A 20,295-nucleotide genomic window follows, 5' to 3' on the forward strand; every position below is an offset into this window, starting at 1 on the left:
AGTAACTATTGCACGAGATCGTCAAATGCCCAGGATCCGGCTTATCGGTCTGGGTTGCAAACGCTGCAAACAAGCTCACTATCAGGTCGAAGCCACTCTCTCCATCTGTCGCAAACTTCCTCACGCACTCAACCATGGATGATTTCGACGAGGAAGCGTTCAACAAGTTCTTTCCCTCAAGCTTCGGCAAACAGTCAAAGTCCGTCGATGTTGACTCGCAAATAAGCCGTTCCAAGCGGGTCGATGTTGCGACGCCGAAGCCTGTGGCCAATGATCCAAGCACTCGCAAAATAGCCCCTAGCGCACAGGCAGCAGGGAGTGCCGACGGAGAAAAGGACAGAGATAGTGATAGCGACGATGATTCAGATGACTCGGATGACGATGAGGACGAGTTTCCCGTATCGCATGAGCTCGTTCTCAAAACCCATGAGCGTGCCGTGACCACCATGACCGTGGATCCTTCGGGGGCGCGACTAATCACAGGATCAGCCGATTGCACGCTGAAAATTCATGACTTTGCCTCGATGACCCCGTCCACACTCCGCGCCTTCAAATCAGTCGATCCTTCAGCCAAGAAAACGTCCGCGGCGCAGGACACTCACGCTGTGCACCAAGTCACGTTCAATCCGCTCGCTCCGAGTTATGTCCTAGCTATCACTGCCACTCCGCAGCCGCGAATCCTCGATCGTGATGGTGAAGTACTCACGGAGTTTGTCAAAGGAGATATGTATCTGCGGGACTTGCACAATACAAAAGGACATGTATCTGAGGTTACGTGTGGTGCCTGGAGCCCGTCTGATTTAAACCTATGTGCCACGGCTGGAACTGATGGCACAGTGCGCATTTGGGATGCCAATATAGGTCGCTCTCAGAGGGAGGTGATCGTACACAAGTCGAAGGCAGCTGGCTCCGCGGGTCGGACGAAGATGACTGCCGTCGCATGGGGGTCCCCGAAACAAGGTGGGGCCAACGTCTTAGTGGCCGCAGGTCTCGATGGCAGTCTCGTTATGTGGAGTGGGAATGGCCCATATACACGACCCAGCGCAGAAATTCGGGAGGCACATGTCCGGGATACATGGACAAGCGGATTGGACATCAGTTCCGATGGAAGGCTTGTCATCACGAGAGGTGGCGATGATACGATCAAGCTTTGGGATACCAGAAAGTTCAAGACCCCAGTGACCACTGTCACCCATGCCTCGACATCCTCCCGCTATCCGACATCCAACATCCAATTTTCTCCTTCGTCTGCAAATGTCATCACAGGCTCTGAAACCGGCCACCTGCATATCCTCAATCCTGCTACACTCAGGCCAGAGCTTGTCACTCCTGTGACACCAGGATCACCTTTGATTACTGTTTTATGGCACGAGAAGCTTAATCAAATCCTCACGGGCTCCGCCAATGCCGAAACCCACGTCCTATACAACCCGACAATGTCCACAAAGGGTGCAGCGACAGTGATGTCCAAGGCACCGAAGCTCCGCCACGTCGATGATATCCCCATCGCGGCGGACATGCCGCAGGCAATGGCAGGCGATTCGGTTGTTGTCGGCTCCAACGGAGTCCCACATTACAGCTCAGCAACCATGTCTGCGCGTCACCCTACTGTTGGCTTTACAGCCTCCGGTCGTTCTAGGGACCCTCGTCGCCCGTATTTGCCCGAGCAGACTCAATACTCCAAGGCTACGCCCGATGAAAAACATATTCGCGAATATATACCCCTCAGCTCTATGCGAGACGAGGATCCACGCGAAGCACTTCTAAAATACGCCGAAAAAGCAGAGAAGGAGCCCATCTTCACGAAAGCATATAAGGAAACACAACCCAAGCCCATTTACGCGGAACTGAGTGATGGCGAAGAGCAAGGACCGGAAAAGAAGAAAGCCAGGCGATGATATTTCGTGAATATACTATGGTTACTACGATCTTCCATACGCGCTTGTCCCGAAGCCACTACTGTAACATACCCTATTCCAAAGATTGTTAAGACCGATCAGACGTAGCTCCTTGCATGTTCCCTCTTTCCTGCTCCATGACGTGACAGCACGAACTGACATGCTAGCCTCATGGTCATACTCCGCTTCGTCTCAACAATTTAGACCAGCACATCCCCTTGAATTCGATTGCTATAGATCAGATGTACATAATGTCGTCCGGTGCATATATACAGGATAATGTCTGACAAGTCTTGGCTTTCCCTTTCCGTTTTAGTGCTCACCCCAAGCCGCTTTTTGCTCACTGAGTAAAACTGAGCACACCCCTGAGTATTATATAAGCATTGTTTTCGCTCACTGAGCATCACCTGACCCTTATGTAAGCCAGATGATCCGTCACTGAGCAATCCGATCCCACTCACTGAGCGTGATCTGAGCGCTCTGATTTGCTCACTGAGCACCCCGATCCCACTCACTGAGCGTGACCTGACCGCTCTGTCTTGCTCACTGAGCGCGACCTGAGCGAAGCGGAAGAACTAAGTCAGCAGCTCTCCTCAATAAAATGCACCGCGCTAGCCTCATCCAATGCACTTTTTGCCGCTTGCTCCTAGGAATACGACTTCAACTATAGCGACCTGAACATTTGCAAAACCATTCTAGACGTATAGGCCATGTCTACTGGATGGTCTAGCCTCCCATAATGGCATTCGCGACCCCTCATTTGCCCGACATATTCTAACTACTACAAATAAAACACCTCAGAAGCCTGGCAGGTATTCCTAGGAACTTCCAGAACCTTTGTGCCGCCACAATGTGATTGGTGAGACAGGATAGATCCTAGGAGCTCGAGTGCTGGTACCCATTCGCGAGAACTGGTGCCGCTAATGCTGAGAGTCAAAGTATATAAAGAAACACCGATCCCTCCTCATGGAAGGCCTCATAAAATCTGCTCATAAATTTAGCAACTTCAGTGATCCAGGTCTGTCTCTTTTCAACCCCTCAGCCAGAGTAAAAGCCTAACTATTATGCAGATAGTCTGATGCCGCAAAGAAAACCGACAACCTGATCGATATCCAATATTTCACAACCGATGAGAGTTGCAATGCCGTTTCCTGCGTATGCCCGAGCTCTGAGTTCGTTATATATGGTTGAGAGCCAAACGGGGAGATGTACGTGATGCACATTCTTCTCAATCTTGCTAGACATCGACATAGACCAATGGCAGCGAGACAACTGAACCTTTCACAAAATTGGCCTAAACTGATACTTATTTAGACGAAATTCATACGTCACAATACTACTACTTCGGAAACTGGGAAGGTCCCAAGTAGAGTACTACACCTGGAAGAGAAAGTTTGAAGATGCCATGAATACGCACAAAAATGAGCCCTCGCTTCTTCCGTTTCTAATGAGTAAGTGTCTGATCTGACTATCGGCCATGCTACGATAATCAGCCTCGCTTGCCAGTCTTCAGTCTGTATCATTTCACTCTGACTTATAGGCATCTTCTTGACTCTGGCCCTTACGCCCTTACTCGTCCGACCATGCTTCTTCCGGCAGTAGGACTTAAAAGCTTTCAGTCGAGTCATGATATTTGAAAGAACTAATCTATCGGAGCGAAGACGCGCATCCAGCAAAGCAAACATCAACTGTATAGCTTTCTACACTCAATGCTTATGCGTACAATATGATCCTCAATTTCTTCAAGACAATCCGCTCCATTGGGTCTCCGCTTTCGCTGCCATGAAGCGCACTTGATAATGACCGACAAAAAGTGACACAGAAATTCTGTGGAAATTTCAACCTATTCGGACTTGATAACCGAAAGGCCGTATTCTACATTATGCCCTCGGCGTTCCAGGTTCCATATTGCAGATCTGGATTACAGTATCAGTGAAATCACCCCTGTCGATTGAAACGGAACGGCTTCTGTGCGGCCTACTAAGAGCCACCAATCAGGTTTATCACACCCAAATCTAAAATCTTACCAACGATATTTACCTTGTCTGATGGTGTGGAGACTACGGGAGACGTCTCGGAGAAACTCGAAGTCAAATGCAGCTTTATGAGGTCCTGTTGGAGTCGACCGATTTCGCGACGCCACCAACATCTGAAACGGAATCTGTTTGGCTCCAGGCGTTCAAATTGAAGTTATCCCCCCTCACCTGTTTATCTTGTGATTTTTCAATATCGTGATATGCTCATGTGAATGGCGGCCTACTACTGCAATATATCATTGGTGACCCACCTTGGGATGGGGTTTGGGCCCCGGCACGGTCGATCCGGAAATGGACAAAACAAGGTTTGTGTATTTTGCAATGTATCCATGAAGCCAAAGGGATAAGGAACGAGGCCGCCGTCCACTGGTGGATTCTGCCCGTGCTAGGGAACGCCGGTAGTAAGTGACTTATGGGTACCGCACGAGGCAATCTCGCCAGGCTTTCAGCATGTCAACGACCGGCATGTTTGAAATAATCGCTAGACAAATTTGTCTTGAGGGAGAGAGAGAGACAGAGATTCCAGACAGACCCGTTGCTATGGTTATTTCACACACGACTAACAGAAGACTCGTTCACGATTCTTACCCAAGATGACACAAATTCCGTATAGCTACGTTTCTGCTGTTTCTTCGCCATAATGCACTATTTGGGTCACAGTGTTGTACCTGCGAAAGCGGGCCTTGTGGTCGAAAAAGAGGCCAGCCCCAGCAAGCGTGGATCATACAGCCCAAATCACTCTTCGCTTAGCCCAGCGCCACATCATCGACGAATCATTATTGTGGCTTAAGCCATGTAGTTCATGTTTGGTTAGCCCATTTGTCATGACAATACAAATTTCCGGATAAAACGGCGCTCTCAGTTAACTGCGCGTTGATGCGTAGTTCTAGGACCTGCCGATTGGGAGCTGGACGCCAGCGCTGGGGTTAAAGCCCCATTTTGCGTTATTGGCATGTACAGGGCCCCATAGGGCCCAGCATAAAGGCAAGCCCTCCACCGTTGTTTCCTCTTCTCCTTTTAGCCCCTCGTTTGAATGTGGCTACTAGTGGCCTTCTGCTCTGAGCCCACCCATCGAGGTCGAGGGTATGGCAAACGGTAAACCCATTGTAGTACGAACCCAAATCCTGGACCAAGTACCAGGTAAGAAATCCTGAGCTATGTCCCTTTACGGCTCAGGTCGGATTCAGTTCCATACGCAGACCGCTGGTCTTGCACAAATCCTGGATCAAGTACCAGGTACGAAATCCTGAGCTATGTCCCTTTACGGCTCAGGTCGGATTCAGTTCCACACGCAGACCGCTGGCCATGCACAAATCCTGGATCAAGTACCAGGTCGGGTTGCGATGAGATTTCTCTTGCCCGCCCTCCAGCAAATGACAGACACCTCTTCGCGGTGCTGGAGACTATTACTCGGCTTTAATCTGAGCCGAGGAAGCCAAGATCTGCCCTCAATTTTTACACGGCATTTTACACAGTCTGTGGAACTGGCAAGAACTATTCAAAATCTCAAAACTGTCAACATTGTCCAAACACCCCGTGTCCGCGCAATTGACACCGCCTTTAAATGGCATAGGATACCTGAAAGAGGCAAATAATCATCGCAGAACGACAAGATATAATCTCGCCTACGTGATATCCAAACCAGTATAGTCAAAGTATAAGATCACGTAGATTTGAGGCTACACATTCATTCAGTTGCTCGAGCTTTAAGCTGTTTAATTCAAACCTGTTTAGCTCAGATCAGGTTGGCTCAACCTAGAACCTGTTCAAAATGGCCATTCTATAAGTAGCCAAAACTTTATCTTCTGCTTGACCATATCATTTACACCTTTAATTTCTGTTAGAGAATCCCCCTACGGCAAAAATACACGCAGGCGCAGATCGTGTTAGTCTTGTCCTCAATGGAAACATGGGCCAAATTATGTTTATTTAACTGTGGTAATAAAGACTTTCCCCAGCCTGTAGGCCGAGCGAATTGTAGACAAGGCTTTGATTAATTAGTGGCTCCACTAAATACTAAAAGCAAATCATGGTAATGTTCGTTCATGATACTGTTATAATGTTCGTTCAAGACAGTGTTCGTTCAAGACAGTGTTCGTTCAAGACAGTGTTCGTTCAAGTGTTAGTCAGATTATGAAGTTTAAGATAGTGTTCGTTCAAGTGTTAGTCAGATTATGAAGTTTAAGATAGTGTTCGTTCAAGACTGTTCGTTCAAGTGTCCGTCAGAATATGAAGTCCGTGTCTCAATATTTAGGTTCTTTTATGCACTCACTCTCTGCCAAAGTGAACATATTCGGCTGAATAAGTAAAGCAACCTCACTTTTCACCCACTATGCTAGTTTTGCTATTATCTGTTCGCAGACTTTGCCGGGGTTACTCAGCACTAATTGTACGTCACCATCCTGTCCCCAATTTGACCAATCATCGCTCGCGTTTATTGTCGACTTACACAGCACAAAGGAGCTTTCAGCGGTCGTTTAAATTCCCCGCGGTCTGTTAAGCACTAGCTACTTCGACGTCTCGACACCTAAAAGACCGCCTCTACCGGAATACTAGGGTATTGCAGTTTACGATCTATTTTTGTCCGCTGGCGATAATTTAGCGTATGTGAAATATTTGCTCGGAGGTCGTAAACCCCCGCAGATTGATCTCTAAATACCCAGGAGAAGTCTACTGTTGACTGCTACCCGCCTGGCCTAAATAGCGGATCAGAATAGAATTAGCCGCGGGTAAACTTGGCCGAACGTCCCCCGTGTGCATTTAGACTCTAGTAGCATAAGAAGGAGTCATTGCAGTTCAGAGTGCACTAAGTATGGCACTCCGATTGTATCTCAGTAAGCAGCGAGAGAATTATCTGAATAAATCAGACTAAAAGTTCGTTCACAAAACTGACACTGCCTAGGGCAGTTTAACCTCGTAATAAAGAGTTTAGATATCTCCCTAATCAAGCGTAAAGACTTCTTTCTAGTCTATTTCGCCCTCTTAATCTGCTCTAAATCTACCTAATACTTTTCGAGTCCTAACTCTTGGAGTAACAACTAACAGATCTGCAGAGAGTAAGGAGAAAAGTGCTAGAAAGGGAGGTTTTATATCTAAGCTAGCTAGATATCTCCGCTTATCGTACTATACGAAGTGCTCCTTTCTTCGATATTATCTAGCTATTAACGCTAGGTAGATATTCAGCATCCTTTCAGCACGGCTCTGCTGTTATCACCTAGTAGCCTGCGCGACCGTTCAACTACGACTACTTGCTTGTCACGCAAAGAGTCCATGAGTTGAAAGTAACGTCCCTATCGATTTCCCGTTGCCCGTGATTCAGGTAATGCTTAGAACTTTTTAGTTCATCTCTTGAAAAGTGTTGTTCGAATCGCAAGTGGAATCAGATTTATCTCCTTGTCCTAATACTCATTCATTAGCTACCCGGATCCGTAAAGCTTTCAGAATTCCATTTTATTGAAGACAGTTATCTTGATGTTTAACTATTCCCTAACTCATTCTCCAAATAGCCTTTGTATCATTGAGAATCGTGTGAATACTATGGCTCCGAACTATCGTCCGTTGTCTTATTATTATCCGTCATGGCCCACAATACACCCCCCCGTGCATTTCATGGATATCTTCCCACGAATTCCTCATTTCCTCGCCATCGCCCATCATCTTCCAAAGATCCCACAGGGCCCGGGGCGAACACTTCATCCACCCCGGGAAACTGTCGTACTGGTCCAGTATTGGCCACGCCTCGAGCACCTTCACGAACCGCGTCGTTTCGAGGACGTGGTCAGGCCCCTCCGCCTCCAGGGCCTCCACCGATGCATCCAGCAGCGTGAGCAGGGACTCCTCGTCGATGACAATGCACATGCGATCTGAGTTGAAGAAGTCGCGTCGGCCCTGTCCTTCCACAACGGCCTCAAAGTGATCCCGAACTGACTCTATCGAGGCCCCCGCGAACTGCGCCGCATCTTCAACGACGGTGGACTGATATCTGGCCCAGATGTCCTGATAGATGGCGGGATTTACGCCGGGGGACTTCTCGCTGTAGTAGGCGCACTCGGAAAAGAGCGATTTCTTAACGCAGGCGTCGAGGTAGCGGAGAATGGTGGGAAATGCGGTGTCTGCCTGGGCAGAGAAGGTAGTGCGGTAGATAGTGTATCCCCAGTGCGGCTCGCCTTGGAGTCTGTTGTGCAACTCCTCGGTGGATCCGGGCGGCGGTGCGAATGACATTATGGGTATCAGGAGGGAAGGGGAGACGGCAAAGAGAGAAAAAAGGTAGGAGAAGAGGGAGGAAGAAGATTCGCAATGGGGAGACGAGCTAAAATAGTCGCTCGACTTGTCTCCACGTTCTACATTGATTCTAGTACGATCGCTTTTCGTTAGTAATAATAATACTAAATTGGTCGGCCTCAGGCACTGCGGCCGATGATTAATCAACCGCAGCCCTACCACGTGACTACTTGCCACATCAGAACCTCCACCGCTGATCTCCAGCGAACAGTCGTGTATCTATCTATCCCATAGTCCTCCTTACCGCAGCTATTAATCTAATTCTCTCTTCTTCCTATTACATGCTCTATCTTAACATGTTAGCTCACCACCTCTAACAAAAACACAATAAAGTAAATAGTACGTCATAGTGGCTGGCCACTCATTTTGCTAGGAAGTATTGCTATCTACTCTACGTCTCAATCCAACCCGGTAACCCCAATCTCGGCGTCCGAGGCGAGTCTCCTCAGACTCGCCAGGATCTCGTTCACCTGCTGCGCTTGGTCGCCCGTTCGGACCGCCCAGTACTGGACCATCTTTTTCGCCCACTCTTCCACCCATTCACGCACGCGCTTCGCGTCGTGCTTAAGGCTGTCTCGAATCCATTCGTCCCACCAGTCCTGCACAAATTCACCGGCGTTCCCGCTATTCTCCCACGCTTCATCCGCCAGGCCCCAGGCGGCACGGACTGTATTCGACGCGCTTATCATCCGGGAATTCACGACGGGGTGGTTGAGGTACGCGAGGACCGTGAGAGGCTCCCGAAGAAACTTCAAAGCGGCCGTGGGATCGTCGTTTGTGATAGCAGCCTTCATCGTCGTGTTAGAAGTGGGGGTTTCTCCCCTCCAGATCTGCATATAGAGATCCCAGGTCAGTATGCGTGCGTTCAAACTCAAAAGTCTCCTGGCTTGCCCGAGGAACACATACCCGGGACTTCACATTGTTCAAGCGGGTGAGGAGGAGAGTGAAATCGGCGCTATTAAGATTGCTTCCCAACGCGTGCATGGCGCGCGAAATGGGAATCAGCGATTGGTCGCCCCCTGTCATCACTGGCGGGTTATTGAGAATCGGTGCATCCAACGCCTGTCGGACGAAGGTGGCTGATAGGCGACCGTTTCTGGCTGTGGCGCCAGAGGGCAGTGTGCCGGCGTGGGCATTTCGCAGAAATCGGACGATCGTGTTCAGCTCCATAATGTGCTCAACTGGTGTGGATCAGCAAGCGCTATTTTTTACTCCCGGGGAAAAGAAACATACATTGATAAAATGTGATCCTATTGACGCCGATTTGGGTAGTGCCAATGTCGGTGTTCAGACAATCATCTGCATCGGCATACTCATATACAGCGTTCAAGATCGGATCATTGGGTGGGATGGCGCCGCGTCGTGGGTACTGGAGTGTCGAGTCAGAACCTTCACGTTCTGTAGGGCAGGATCTAGGCAAGAAGGGTCATCTTACCTCCCACGAAACAACCACAACATTTCCACGGCCGTCATCAAGCGTAAGCGTGTTGGACCGTGCTCTTTTCTCCAGATCTCTTTTGGAGAGCCCATCATCGTCAGGGTCATCCGAGCAGGCGTCCTCACCGGTTGAATCGCAGCAATCCTTCGTTGTGCACTTGCAGCTGACGACGTCGAGATCCCCCAACTTGCTATTGAACAACGCCATGTTGCAAGCCAGTAAATCCAAGAACGCTCTTGTGCCTTGCTCGACCCATTCTCGCGCGGTGTTCATGTATGCGCGGACGGTCTGCACCGCGAGATTGGGGAACACGGAGACCACATGCTTCTTCCAAATCTCTTGGGCGGCTGCATTTGCCGTGTATGTGACGAAGAGTTGGAACATGAGCTCATCCATATCCTCGCGTGCTTTGCTGCTTGCGCGCCGTTCAAGAGTTGACAGGGAATAGGCACCATCGGACAGCGAGATATTGCCCATGGAATAAGTAATGCCGGCCAAATCCCGCTTCACAACATAGTCGTCTAGCCCACAGCTTGGGTCATCCATGAACTCTTCCACACTGGCCTCGAGGTTCTTTTCTGAATCGGTATATGATCTCTTGCTGACCGTGGTATACTTTGGCACGCAGCACTTGGCCCGACCACCGTCGCCTTTACACCCACCGCCATGCTGATCTAGAGCTACACGCACTCGATCATACGGACAACCACTCCAGCAGAACCCATCGACTATGATACTGGCGTCCATCAGAGTTCCTACGTTATCATACCACTGACAATCGCTCCACTTGGTATTGTCATCCTGCTTGCAGCAGTACGGCCGCTCCTCGTACGTGGCCTCCTGGCCCGTCAGAGTTAGCTTGACGGTTGCTGCGTTGCAGTAAGTGCCTCCACTGCCGGTGGTGGACAGCGCCACCTCCGTTTGGTCACTGGAGCACTGGCCTTCTTTGCACTTGGGCGCCTTCCCTTCCCAGCTGCATTGCGAATAGAGCTTAGTGCTTGGGGTGTCCGTCGTGCAGCATGCTGCCTGGTAGTCATTGGCGTTGTTACTGCAATGTTGGAAGTTGGAGCCGACCTCGACATACCCAGATGGACACTCGGACTTGCAGTTGCCATTGTTATGCGTATACCAACCGCATTTCGGGAGGTCAGCATCAGGTGGACAGCAGAATGTGTGCTGCCCTGCTCCACATCCGGTGTTGTCCCACATGTGCTCATCCTCGCGGGCACCGTCATCTGTGCGGCGAACGCGTGACCACCCACTAGGGCAGTCCTCATTGCAGTTGGTCCATTTGCACTGCTGGTGCGTGTTTTTGACCTCCAGAGAGTCTTTATCTTCATTCAGTGCAAGCGCTGGTACTTCTCGACCAGCCGCCTCGCCGAGCACCCGAGAAAAGTTGCCGTAAGGTAGATCATGAGAGACTGCCCACACCATAACGCCGCCGAGACACTGGCTTTTCGCAAAGTCGGTTTTGAGCTTAAATGTGTCTCCATTGTCATACGTGAGCCACTGGGTGTCGTCGAATTTGAGAATCTTGACTGCGGCTTCCTTGTCAAAGGTGGACTGCAGACTCTGTTCATCCATGATGTCCATGATTTCAGAATTGAGCAGGATGCCAACTTCGTTACTGCATTTTCCTGGATTGCCTCCCGATGCGAAGAGACAGCCGGGGTCCATGCAACTTGTATCAGCAGCGGCGAACACACGGCCGTAAAACGCCAGGCCCATAACGACCTTTTCGGGCTTGATGTCGTTCCGCCAGAGTAGATCAAGGGCGTTCGTGATCTCCGTCAAGTTGGTGTGTGAGTCTAACACGGGATCTAACCACTGATTACCCAGGTCCCATTTCCCATGGATATCGTAAGTCATGATGTTAAAGAAATCGACATGTTTCTGGAGATTGACGATATCAAAGTGCTGGAGGTACCAATAGGAGGCGGGCAAGGTGATGCTCAGTCCATCGCGGCCACCTGTTTGTCTGAGTGCTTTTTTCAGATTGGACATAAACTTGGGGAAATTGTCAAAGTCCTCTTTGCGTCCACCGCGGTCGTCCGCCACGGGATACTCCCAGTCAAGGTCGATTCCGTCGAAATCGTATGTGGCCAGGAAACTCTGTAATGAGGCGAAGAATTTCCTCTGGTTACTCTCTGACCGTGCGAGGTCTGAAAAGACAGTCAGCGTTGCTCCGGGGTCGTTGAACGTCCATCCACCGACTGCAACAAAGACCTTCAGATCCGGGTCGATCTTTTTGAGATCCGTCAGGCGATTCATAAGGTCTTTTTCATAGTCAGAAGCTGGGAGAATCTCGAAAGATTCCGGGTCGATGGTAGCAAAGGCGTAGTTGAGGTGGGTGTATACGCCCATTGGAATCTGCTCGGGATAGAAGGCATGACAAGGCCGTCGAGGACTCCAGCCCTCGTAGTAACCAACTACCCGGTTGAGAGACCCATCCTTGGAGCAAGAAGGACGTTTCACTTTCTTCTTACCACAGAACTCTTCTGTGGTCCCGCAGAAGCCGAACTTTGAGCAGCATACGTTCAATGGACATTTGGCCGACTCAGCAAAGTCACCATAATCATCGGGATCGCACTCGGACTTCCTGTCGCAGTTTCCGACACAAACATCCGTTGCACAGACTGTGAGATTATCGGTTAAAAAATGAGGTTCAGGAAGACTGTTGCACGTTTGAGTGGGCAGAGAGAGCTTACAGTCTGGCCCTAGACCACAATAACCGTATTTATTGCAACAACCCTTTGCACATGGCCTCGACACATCGCATTCTGGTTGATAGTCACAGTTTGCAACACAGTCCGCACCGCAGTAGTCATCTCCAATGCCGCAGTAGCCGCCCTTGTTGCAGCAACCGGTCGCGCACTGATTAAGAACACTGCAGTCTTGAGCGCGAGCGGTCGAGATGAGAAACGAGAACCAAGCAAGAAGGAGCCAGACGGAGAATCCTTCAATTGACGGTGCTCTCTTCATTTCTGGTAGACGAAAGAGCAACACCACCACTGGATGACTACTGGGATTTTGCAAATCCTCGCCCTGTCTCTTAAATCTGTTCCGTGCCGGACATGACCAGTGTCTCTTTCTGAGCTCCTCCTCGAGGATCCCGATCTAGTCACTTTGTCCTTGACTAGAACTAGAGCCGTCGAGGCACTAAATGAAGTGAGGTTACATAGGCTTCCTTTATTTTATCCACTGTGTCTGGCTTTTTTGAGCCTAGACTTCGATAGTCAGAATTTTAGGGGCCTTATTTACACGTTCTCACGGTTGTTGGTATCGCTCCATAGCGGATGGCAAAAGTTCATTTCGCTTAAATGACAGTAGCTCTATTGGAGCCTGCGAGTGAGACAATGCTAGCCCGAAGGGTTTTAGTTGCGATATTTCTCAAAAACAATGGGTCTCGTATGTCGATTGGGGCCCTAGCGGAGGCTGCTCCTGCTTGCCAAGCCTCTGCGGCGGTGTCTCTTTCTGAGGTCCTCCTCGAGTATCCTGATCTAGTCAAGTTGTGTTTGACTAGAACCAGAGCCGTCGAGGCACTAAATGAAGTGAGGTTACATAGGCTTCCTTTATTCTATCCACTGTGTCTGGCTTTTTCGAGCCTAGACTTCGATAGTCATAATTTTAGGGGCCTTATTTACACGTTCTCACGGTTGTTGGTATCGCTCCATAGCGGATGGCAAAAGTTCATTTCGCTTAAATGACAGTAGCTCTATTGGAGCCTGCAAGTAAGACAATGCCTGCCCGAAGGGTTTTAGTTGTGATATTTCTCAAAAACAATGGGTCTCGTATGCTGACTAGGGCCCTAGTGGAGGCTGCCCCTGCTTGGCAAGCCTCTGCGGCGCTTGATTGTTAGTCTCAGTATAGTCTGCAACGCTTGGTGTTAGTCTCAGTATAGTCACATCGCGCGTGTGGACACATGATGGGGTGGAGCCGTACGAGATCCGAACAGATGGGATTTATGGACTCGCACATGTCCAAGTTCCCTCGACCGACTGCACGCGTCTGGTGTGGCCTCGAGGACTTTTGGCGCTGTTCGCAATCGCAACATGAGGCTGAACGGGAGATCGGCGGCTCGCCATAGCCATGCCTTCTCATTCCCAATGATCGTCGCGTTGATCGCTTTGATCTTCGCAGGATGTGTATCGGCGGACCGTCCTCATCATCGACACGCAAGTCTTCATCTCAAGGACCGGGTTGCGAATCCAACGAGCGCGCACGATGCTGCGACTATGATTGAGAACGCACTCGCAGTTCTAGCTGAAGTCAATAAGGATCGGATCACCAATCCCAACTTTAACAAACAGACATTCGACAAGCCCAAGAGCGTGAAGAAAGATGCCGTGTCATCTGCCTCGCCTCTGGACTATAGTCCCAAGGCAGTCGAGAGTGTTCGTCTCAGGCGTCGTGGTGAGCCCAGTGCCACCACTGCCAGTGGGAACAAGGCATACTCTATTCCCACTGAGCTGGCCAGGGCAGCCCGGATTGTTGCCGAGTCGACCTCAAACAAACCGACGGGGAATCACAGTCAAGTTGCCGCTGAGATTCGCGAAAAGTACGGGAAGGGGCGTAGGGAATCCAATACCCCACACCAAGCGCTGGTCCATACCAATGGTCTTTACGACTACTTGTCAACTGGTACCAGTGATGACATTGTTATGGGAAATGAGACTTCCCCGCGAAAGATCCAGAAGCGCGCCACCCCTTCAGAGTACTGGATGAATACAATGGACCAGAATGGACTCAGCCCATTTGCTCCCAGTGGCTACAAGGTAACTGCCCACATGCATCTTCTTCTTCTTCTTCTGAGATAGACTGCGTTGCTCATTTAACACAGGTGTGGAGAAACGTCCGCGACTACGGCGCTGTTGGCGATGGAGTCACGGATGACACCGAAGCGATCAATCGAGCCATCTCGGACGGAGGACGCTGCGGTGCCAACTGTGGGTCGAGTACCATCTATCCTGCAGTGGTCTGGTTCCCGGCTGGGACTTACCTGGTTAGCACATCGATTATCCAGTACTATAACACCCAATTTTTGGGAGACGTAAGTGGTCTTCACACATGTGCTCGGTGGCATCCCTGACAGTCCCCAGCCACTCAATGTTCCAACCATCCTGGCTGCATCAAGCTTTGTAGGCCTAGGCGTCATTACCTCCGACGTTTACGTGAGTGATAATGAGGAATGGTATGTGAACCAGAACAACTTCTTGCGCAGCATCAAGAACTTCAAGATCGATATTCGGCCGACCGATCCATCAGCCTATATATGTGCTATTCACTGGCAAGTTGCTCAAGGCACATCCCTGGAAAATATTGAGTTTTACATGTTGTATAACTCCGATGTTCCCACAAACACACAGCAGGGAATCTATATGGAAAACGGCTCTGGGGGTTTCCTGGCTGATCTGACATTCGTGGGAGGAAATTTCGGGTTTGTACATGCTGAGATACATACCATTGTAGAACGGCTGAGATGCTAACAGTACCACAGAGCATACTTTGGAAACCAGCAGTTCACCTCGAGTCAACTGGTTTTCGTGAATTGTCATACAGCGCTACAGGTGCACTGGGACTGGGCGTGGACTATGCAGGATTATGTTATTGAATCCTGCACGAACGGTCTGACTATTGTTGGCGGAGTATGTCACATGTGCTTTTCTTATGCTATGCCTCAGGCTAACTGGAGATGTAGGCCGGGGGTGCGATGAGTAACGGACAAGGCGTTGGTTCTGTCGTTTTGACCGATGCCATTATTGCCAACACGCCCAATGGTATCGTCACCTCGCTTTACGCAGAGAATTCTACCTCTTTGCTCCTGCAGAATGTGGGATTCTTCAATGTTGAAACTGCCATTGTTGATTCAGTCAAGAACAAAGTTCTTCTGGCTGGTGGTAACGAAGTTCTTAAGGACTCCTGGGGCTTTGGCATGATAAACGACGCAGCTGGTGTCGGATCATTTGCTGACGGTGAGGACATTCCAGCCATTCTCCGGCCGGATGTCTTATTAGGCAGCCAGGCTTATGTCAAGTCCAATCTGTTCACTCGCCGGCGTCCTCAATATGAGAACCTCACCGCCGATCAAGTTGTCAATGTTAAGAATTTTGGGGCCAAGGGTGACGGAAGCACAGATGATACCGCAATTCTCAATTACGTGCTCTCCTACGCTGCCAATCTGTCTTCTGTTGTGTACATTCCTTTTGGAGTATACAAAATCCAGGACACCTTGCATATCCCGCTTGGTTCTCGCATTGTGGGACAGGCTTGGTCTCAAATCATGGCGGCGGGCGATAAGTTCGCAGATGTGGATAATCCGCGGGTTGCCGTCAAGGTCGGTGACTCTGGCGACGTTGGTATCGTAGAGATACAGGATCTGCTTTTTACCGTGTCTGGCCCTACTGCGGGTGCTATCCTTGTGGAATGGAATGTCGAGCAATCTGTCAAAGGCTCTGCTGCTATGTGGGATTCGCACATTCGCATTGGCGGTGCAATCGGGTCCAAGCTGCAAAATGCACAATGCCCTAAGAAGACAGGAAAGGTTAACTCGGATTGCATTGCAGCATCTCTTTTACTACATCTTACTTCGTCCTCGACTGCTTATCTCGAGAACATTTGGGTCTGGGTGGCCGACCATGATCTAGACGTTGCTTCACAAGATCAAATTGATGTGTATGCAGCCCGGGGTATTCTGATCGAGAGCCAATTGGCTTGGCTGTATGGAACGGCGTCGGAGCACAGCGCACTGTACCAGTACCAGCTTTCTGGGGCGCAGAACATCCTTTTGGCAATGATCCAAACAGAGTCGCCTTACTATCAACCTGTGCCTAAAGCTCCTAAGCCATTTACCCCTGGCACCTTTGCCAACGACCCTCGGTTCGAGGAATGCGAGGCCGACTCAGTCAATTGTGCGGTATCGTGGGCAGTTCGAATTATCGACTCCTCTTCCGTTTGGATTCTAGGAAGTGGTCTGTACAGTTGGTTCTCGGATTACGCTCAGGACTGCCTTGAAACTGAAAACTGCCAGCTGCGAGGCTTTGAAATCGAGCAAAGTGTCGACATCTGGATTTACAACCTCTGCACTAAGGCTATCGTGGAAATGGTTACTCCTTTCCAGGGAATTCCTACCTATGCCAAGGATAACGTCAATGGGTTCCTGTCCTCCATCCTGGTCTGGCTTGGTGGTGCGAATCAGACGGCAGGTGGGCGCGAGTTCCCTGGATTCAGTATCTACAGCTCTTCTACACTTGAAGCTGCTGATTTTCCACTCAGCTGCAAAACAGCCCTGACGGATCTCATCAAGTGTGATCCGTACATGAGCACTATGATGATGGCTACCTATCACGGTTCTCTGAATAATGATACACTTACTGAGTCCCTATGTGATCCCAGCTGCGGCACGAGCCTTCAACAGTGGTTCAGCTCGGTGCAGCACAACTGTGCTGGTTATAATATCAGTGGATCACCGCCGGGGCTGTATGGAGGACGCATGTGGGCTGCTTATAATGAGACGTGCAGCAAAGACAAGGATACGGGAAAGTATTGCAACGGTATGTCCAGTCTCACACCGTACTCAGTCAACCTCGTTTCTAATACCGTGGTCATTGACAGATGTTATCGATGGTTTCACCTTGGTTCCCAATACCGAGGCCATGCCTAAAGATGAGATTTGCTCATACTGTTACACCGAACGTCTGCAGATGATGCAGCGTACGCCCTACTCAATGTACGACGATTATTACCAGACGGTTCTGGAGACAATCAACAAACGCTGCGGGCTGAATGCACCAACGACAATTCTTGAAATCCCTTACAATGACCCGGAGAAAGAAACTACTTTCTGTTTGTCGGGCACCATGTATACCACAGTCAAGGGGGATACCTGCACCTCCATTGCAGAAGCCAACAGTCTTTCCTCCGCCGCACTGTACATGAGCAATCAAGACCTCATCCTCGAGTGCTCATCCCTCTCTGCCGGGCTGGAATTATGTCTCCCGCTCTCTTGTGAGAAAACGTACTCCATCCAGCCGACCGACAATTGCACCGATATTGAGTTTGCGTACTCTCTGAAAACCGGGGATGTACGTAAATACAACCCCTGGGTCTCCTACGACTGCGGGAACCTGCAGGTCGCAAGCAAGATCTACGGCACGAATATCTGCCTCACGCCGCAAGGAGGCCAACATAATAGCAGTAGCGCTACAAGCGGCTCAACTGGTCCCTCTGGCTCGGATGGATACGTCTACAGTCCGGTGGCTCCGCCTGTCAATGCAACTCTGGCGGCCGGGACGACTGCGAACTGTGGGAAATGGCACGAGGCCGCGCCTGGCGATAGTTGCGTGGGGATCTGTGGGCGATACAGCATCACTCACGCTGTTTTTGTCATGGTGAATCCCTCGTTGGATTCGGCCAGCTGCTCGTCCAGTCTGCAGGCCGGCAAGACGTACTGCGTGGGGCCGACCTACACATGGAATCAAGCCAGTACGAGTGAGAGCAGCGCCCTTCCTTCGGCTACTGCTGGAGCTCGAAATTAGAACATAGGATTGCCGATGATAATAACATTCCATTTCGACCATGCTGGTGTACTCCGTAGATTGCTGGTGGATCTTGGGATCAGAAATTAATAGGTTCAGTCCACCGTCCTTTTAACTCTTCCCGACATTTGTTCTTCCCCGCCATTAATCCCCAGGATAAGACTCTCGCCGCTTTAGAATAAGTGAGTGAGCGAGAATTGTTCCGCGGAGGCGAACTGCATGTAATCGACCACATCAGGTGAGGTATCCATGGGACCGGTCCATGAGGGCCGGCTGATCAGATCTGGTGGCGGCGGATTAAACAGACCGCGGTTCCTGAGCGATTAATCCCGGCCATTCGATATTTGGGCCCGTTGCTTTATCACTCTCGTCAGTCAAAAAGGATCTGTCAGGAAGACCTGGATAGCAGCTCGCTTTTCAGCTGCCGGTGGGAGGAGTTGTGTGGGAAAAGTCATGTCTCCCTTTTTACGTCGTGATTAGTCACTCGCTCGGAATGACTGTATATGCACCTACCGCGTGCTAGTTAGATGCTAACTAGAATGGGAAGAGCCAGGGCCGATCAATAAAATAGGTCTCTCACTATGTAATGCGCGATCGGACATATCTCGGAGAGGAAGTGGGAGAGGAGGTAGCTATGCACCATCATAATGGTTTCGCTCTTGGTTTTTCATTACGACATTAGATCACCAGGGGCGGAACTCCACTGTCTACACTTTTCGCCTAGAGCACAGCGTGGTAGACTAAGTTGGAAAACCATTATGTGCGAGAAATGTTCAGTCGCTGTCTGCTGTGGCGTATAATAACACTCAATTTACTTTCCGCTAATCCTTGCGAGTTGGTTTTTCTGGATATCTTTTATTGGTAACATACGTTCGTCAGTCAAATCGTGAGAGCAACCCAGACATGCCCATGTGTTAGGTAGCAGCAGCTTACAGTATTGCCTTAATATGCCAGAAACTTCGCTGTGAACTAATACCATTGCCCAGAAGCGCGAGGTCATAGAGACAGCTAAACTGCACCTGACCTGATGTGATTTGGCCTAACAGTAAAGCTGTATACTAAAGGGACAACACTCGAGCACTCTCTTCACGTCTTGAGTTAAAAAGCGGAAACAACAGTACTATAGTTCGCGTAGTTTATACCGTCCTCTATGGTATTTACCGACTATCTATAATCTTCGGTTTCCTGGAAAATAAACTGTAGCCGTTTTTCAAGTAGGCTAGGTTCAGAGCTAATACCGGCCTAATGTTATGTATTGTAAAAATATGCCTATCTATACTGTTTGGGAACGCGAATCACTTTAGTGGTCTTGCCGTTGCGAAAGTTATCCTCTTTCTCTGGAAACGATATTTCCAAGAAGACCAGTTATATGACCACGTAATGTCATGGCTCTTTATACGCGGCAATCAGCAAAGGGACTGGTTTGCGAGCGAGACTGGCCGAATTCACGACCAATGCACTGTCGAAGAGCAATTATCGTCCCTTCAGTTATCAGCTTCGTCTATCACACGTGACATCCGGTCAATAATTGATGACTTCTTACCATTACTTTGTCGGGCATCTGGGTTCCCCTTTAGAAGGGAGCATCTTGCGGATGATTGCCGCGCTCAAATAATCGGTTTCTATGAGAGGCATAATGAGCTCCTTCGCAGACATTTAGCGGACCTGCCAATGAGTGATATGAACTATGCAATGGATATCAGAGTTCTTTTGGCTTCTTGTGAGATGTTTTTGTCCGCGTTCCAGGACCGTACATATGAACCGGTGAGGCAAGATTACGCCGATGCTATGTCCTGCCTCAAGAAATTGGCAGAGATTATTGACTCGACCTGCCGAGGTGATATATCTTGCGCACCAGAATAGATTGACAACAATGAGACTCATTTCTGGTGGCAAGTAATAACATTTCCAGTGTATGGCCTGTGCCGATCGCACGATCGTAGTGATCTTGAGTGCGACCTAACATTTGCCTGCTAAGGATCTCGCTAAGAATACCTCGGCTTTACGTCACACAGAAAATAGGTTAGGAACAATGATGTGTACTCAGAAAGCCTCGGAGGACATATGCCACAGGGACAGATTACATTTGATAACCCATCTAAAATAGC

The 20,295-nt window shown here is 49.7% G+C and overlaps 4 protein-coding genes across 4 annotated transcripts; 2 read left to right on the forward strand and 2 right to left on the reverse strand.

Annotated features, from left to right (window-relative positions):
• Positions 1-134: 134 nt before the first annotated feature.
• On the forward strand, positions 135-1,898 carry N7515_000367 (WD40 repeat domain-containing protein; the record flags this gene model as incomplete). Its single annotated transcript, XM_056661111.1, has 1 exon — positions 135-1,898. The coding sequence occupies one exon, from the start codon at positions 135-137 to the stop codon at positions 1,896-1,898; it is 1,764 nt and encodes a 587-aa protein (XP_056526277.1).
• A 5,612-nt stretch (positions 1,899-7,510) lies between these two features.
• On the reverse strand, positions 7,511-8,155 carry N7515_000368 (uncharacterized protein; the record flags this gene model as incomplete). The annotated part of the gene is made up of 1 exon (XM_056661112.1): positions 7,511-8,155. The coding sequence occupies one exon, from the start codon at positions 8,153-8,155 to the stop codon at positions 7,511-7,513; it is 645 nt and encodes a 214-aa protein (XP_056526278.1).
• A 458-nt stretch (positions 8,156-8,613) lies between these two features.
• Positions 8,614-12,635, reverse strand: N7515_000369 (CAZyme family GH18; the record flags this gene model as incomplete). Its single annotated transcript, XM_056661113.1, has 5 exons — positions 8,614-9,045; positions 9,122-9,396; positions 9,449-9,584; positions 9,651-12,289; positions 12,362-12,635. 5 exons carry the CDS (start codon positions 12,633-12,635, stop codon positions 8,614-8,616), a joined length of 3,756 nt encoding a protein of 1,251 aa, XP_056526279.1.
• A 1,070-nt stretch (positions 12,636-13,705) lies between these two features.
• On the forward strand, positions 13,706-18,187 carry N7515_000370 (uncharacterized protein; the record flags this gene model as incomplete). Its single annotated transcript, XM_056661114.1, has 6 exons — positions 13,706-14,428; positions 14,494-14,703; positions 14,753-15,090; positions 15,151-15,298; positions 15,352-17,203; positions 17,265-18,187. The coding sequence occupies 6 exons, from the start codon at positions 13,706-13,708 to the stop codon at positions 18,185-18,187; spliced, it is 4,194 nt and encodes a 1,397-aa protein (XP_056526280.1).
• Between the last annotated feature and the right edge of the window lie 2,108 nt (positions 18,188-20,295).

This window comes from Penicillium bovifimosum (genome assembly GCF_028826915.1).
Source record: "Penicillium bovifimosum strain IBT 22155 chromosome Unknown utg000001l_segment0_segment0, whole genome shotgun sequence".
NCBI classification, from domain to species: Eukaryota; Fungi; Ascomycota; class Eurotiomycetes; order Eurotiales; family Aspergillaceae; genus Penicillium; species Penicillium bovifimosum.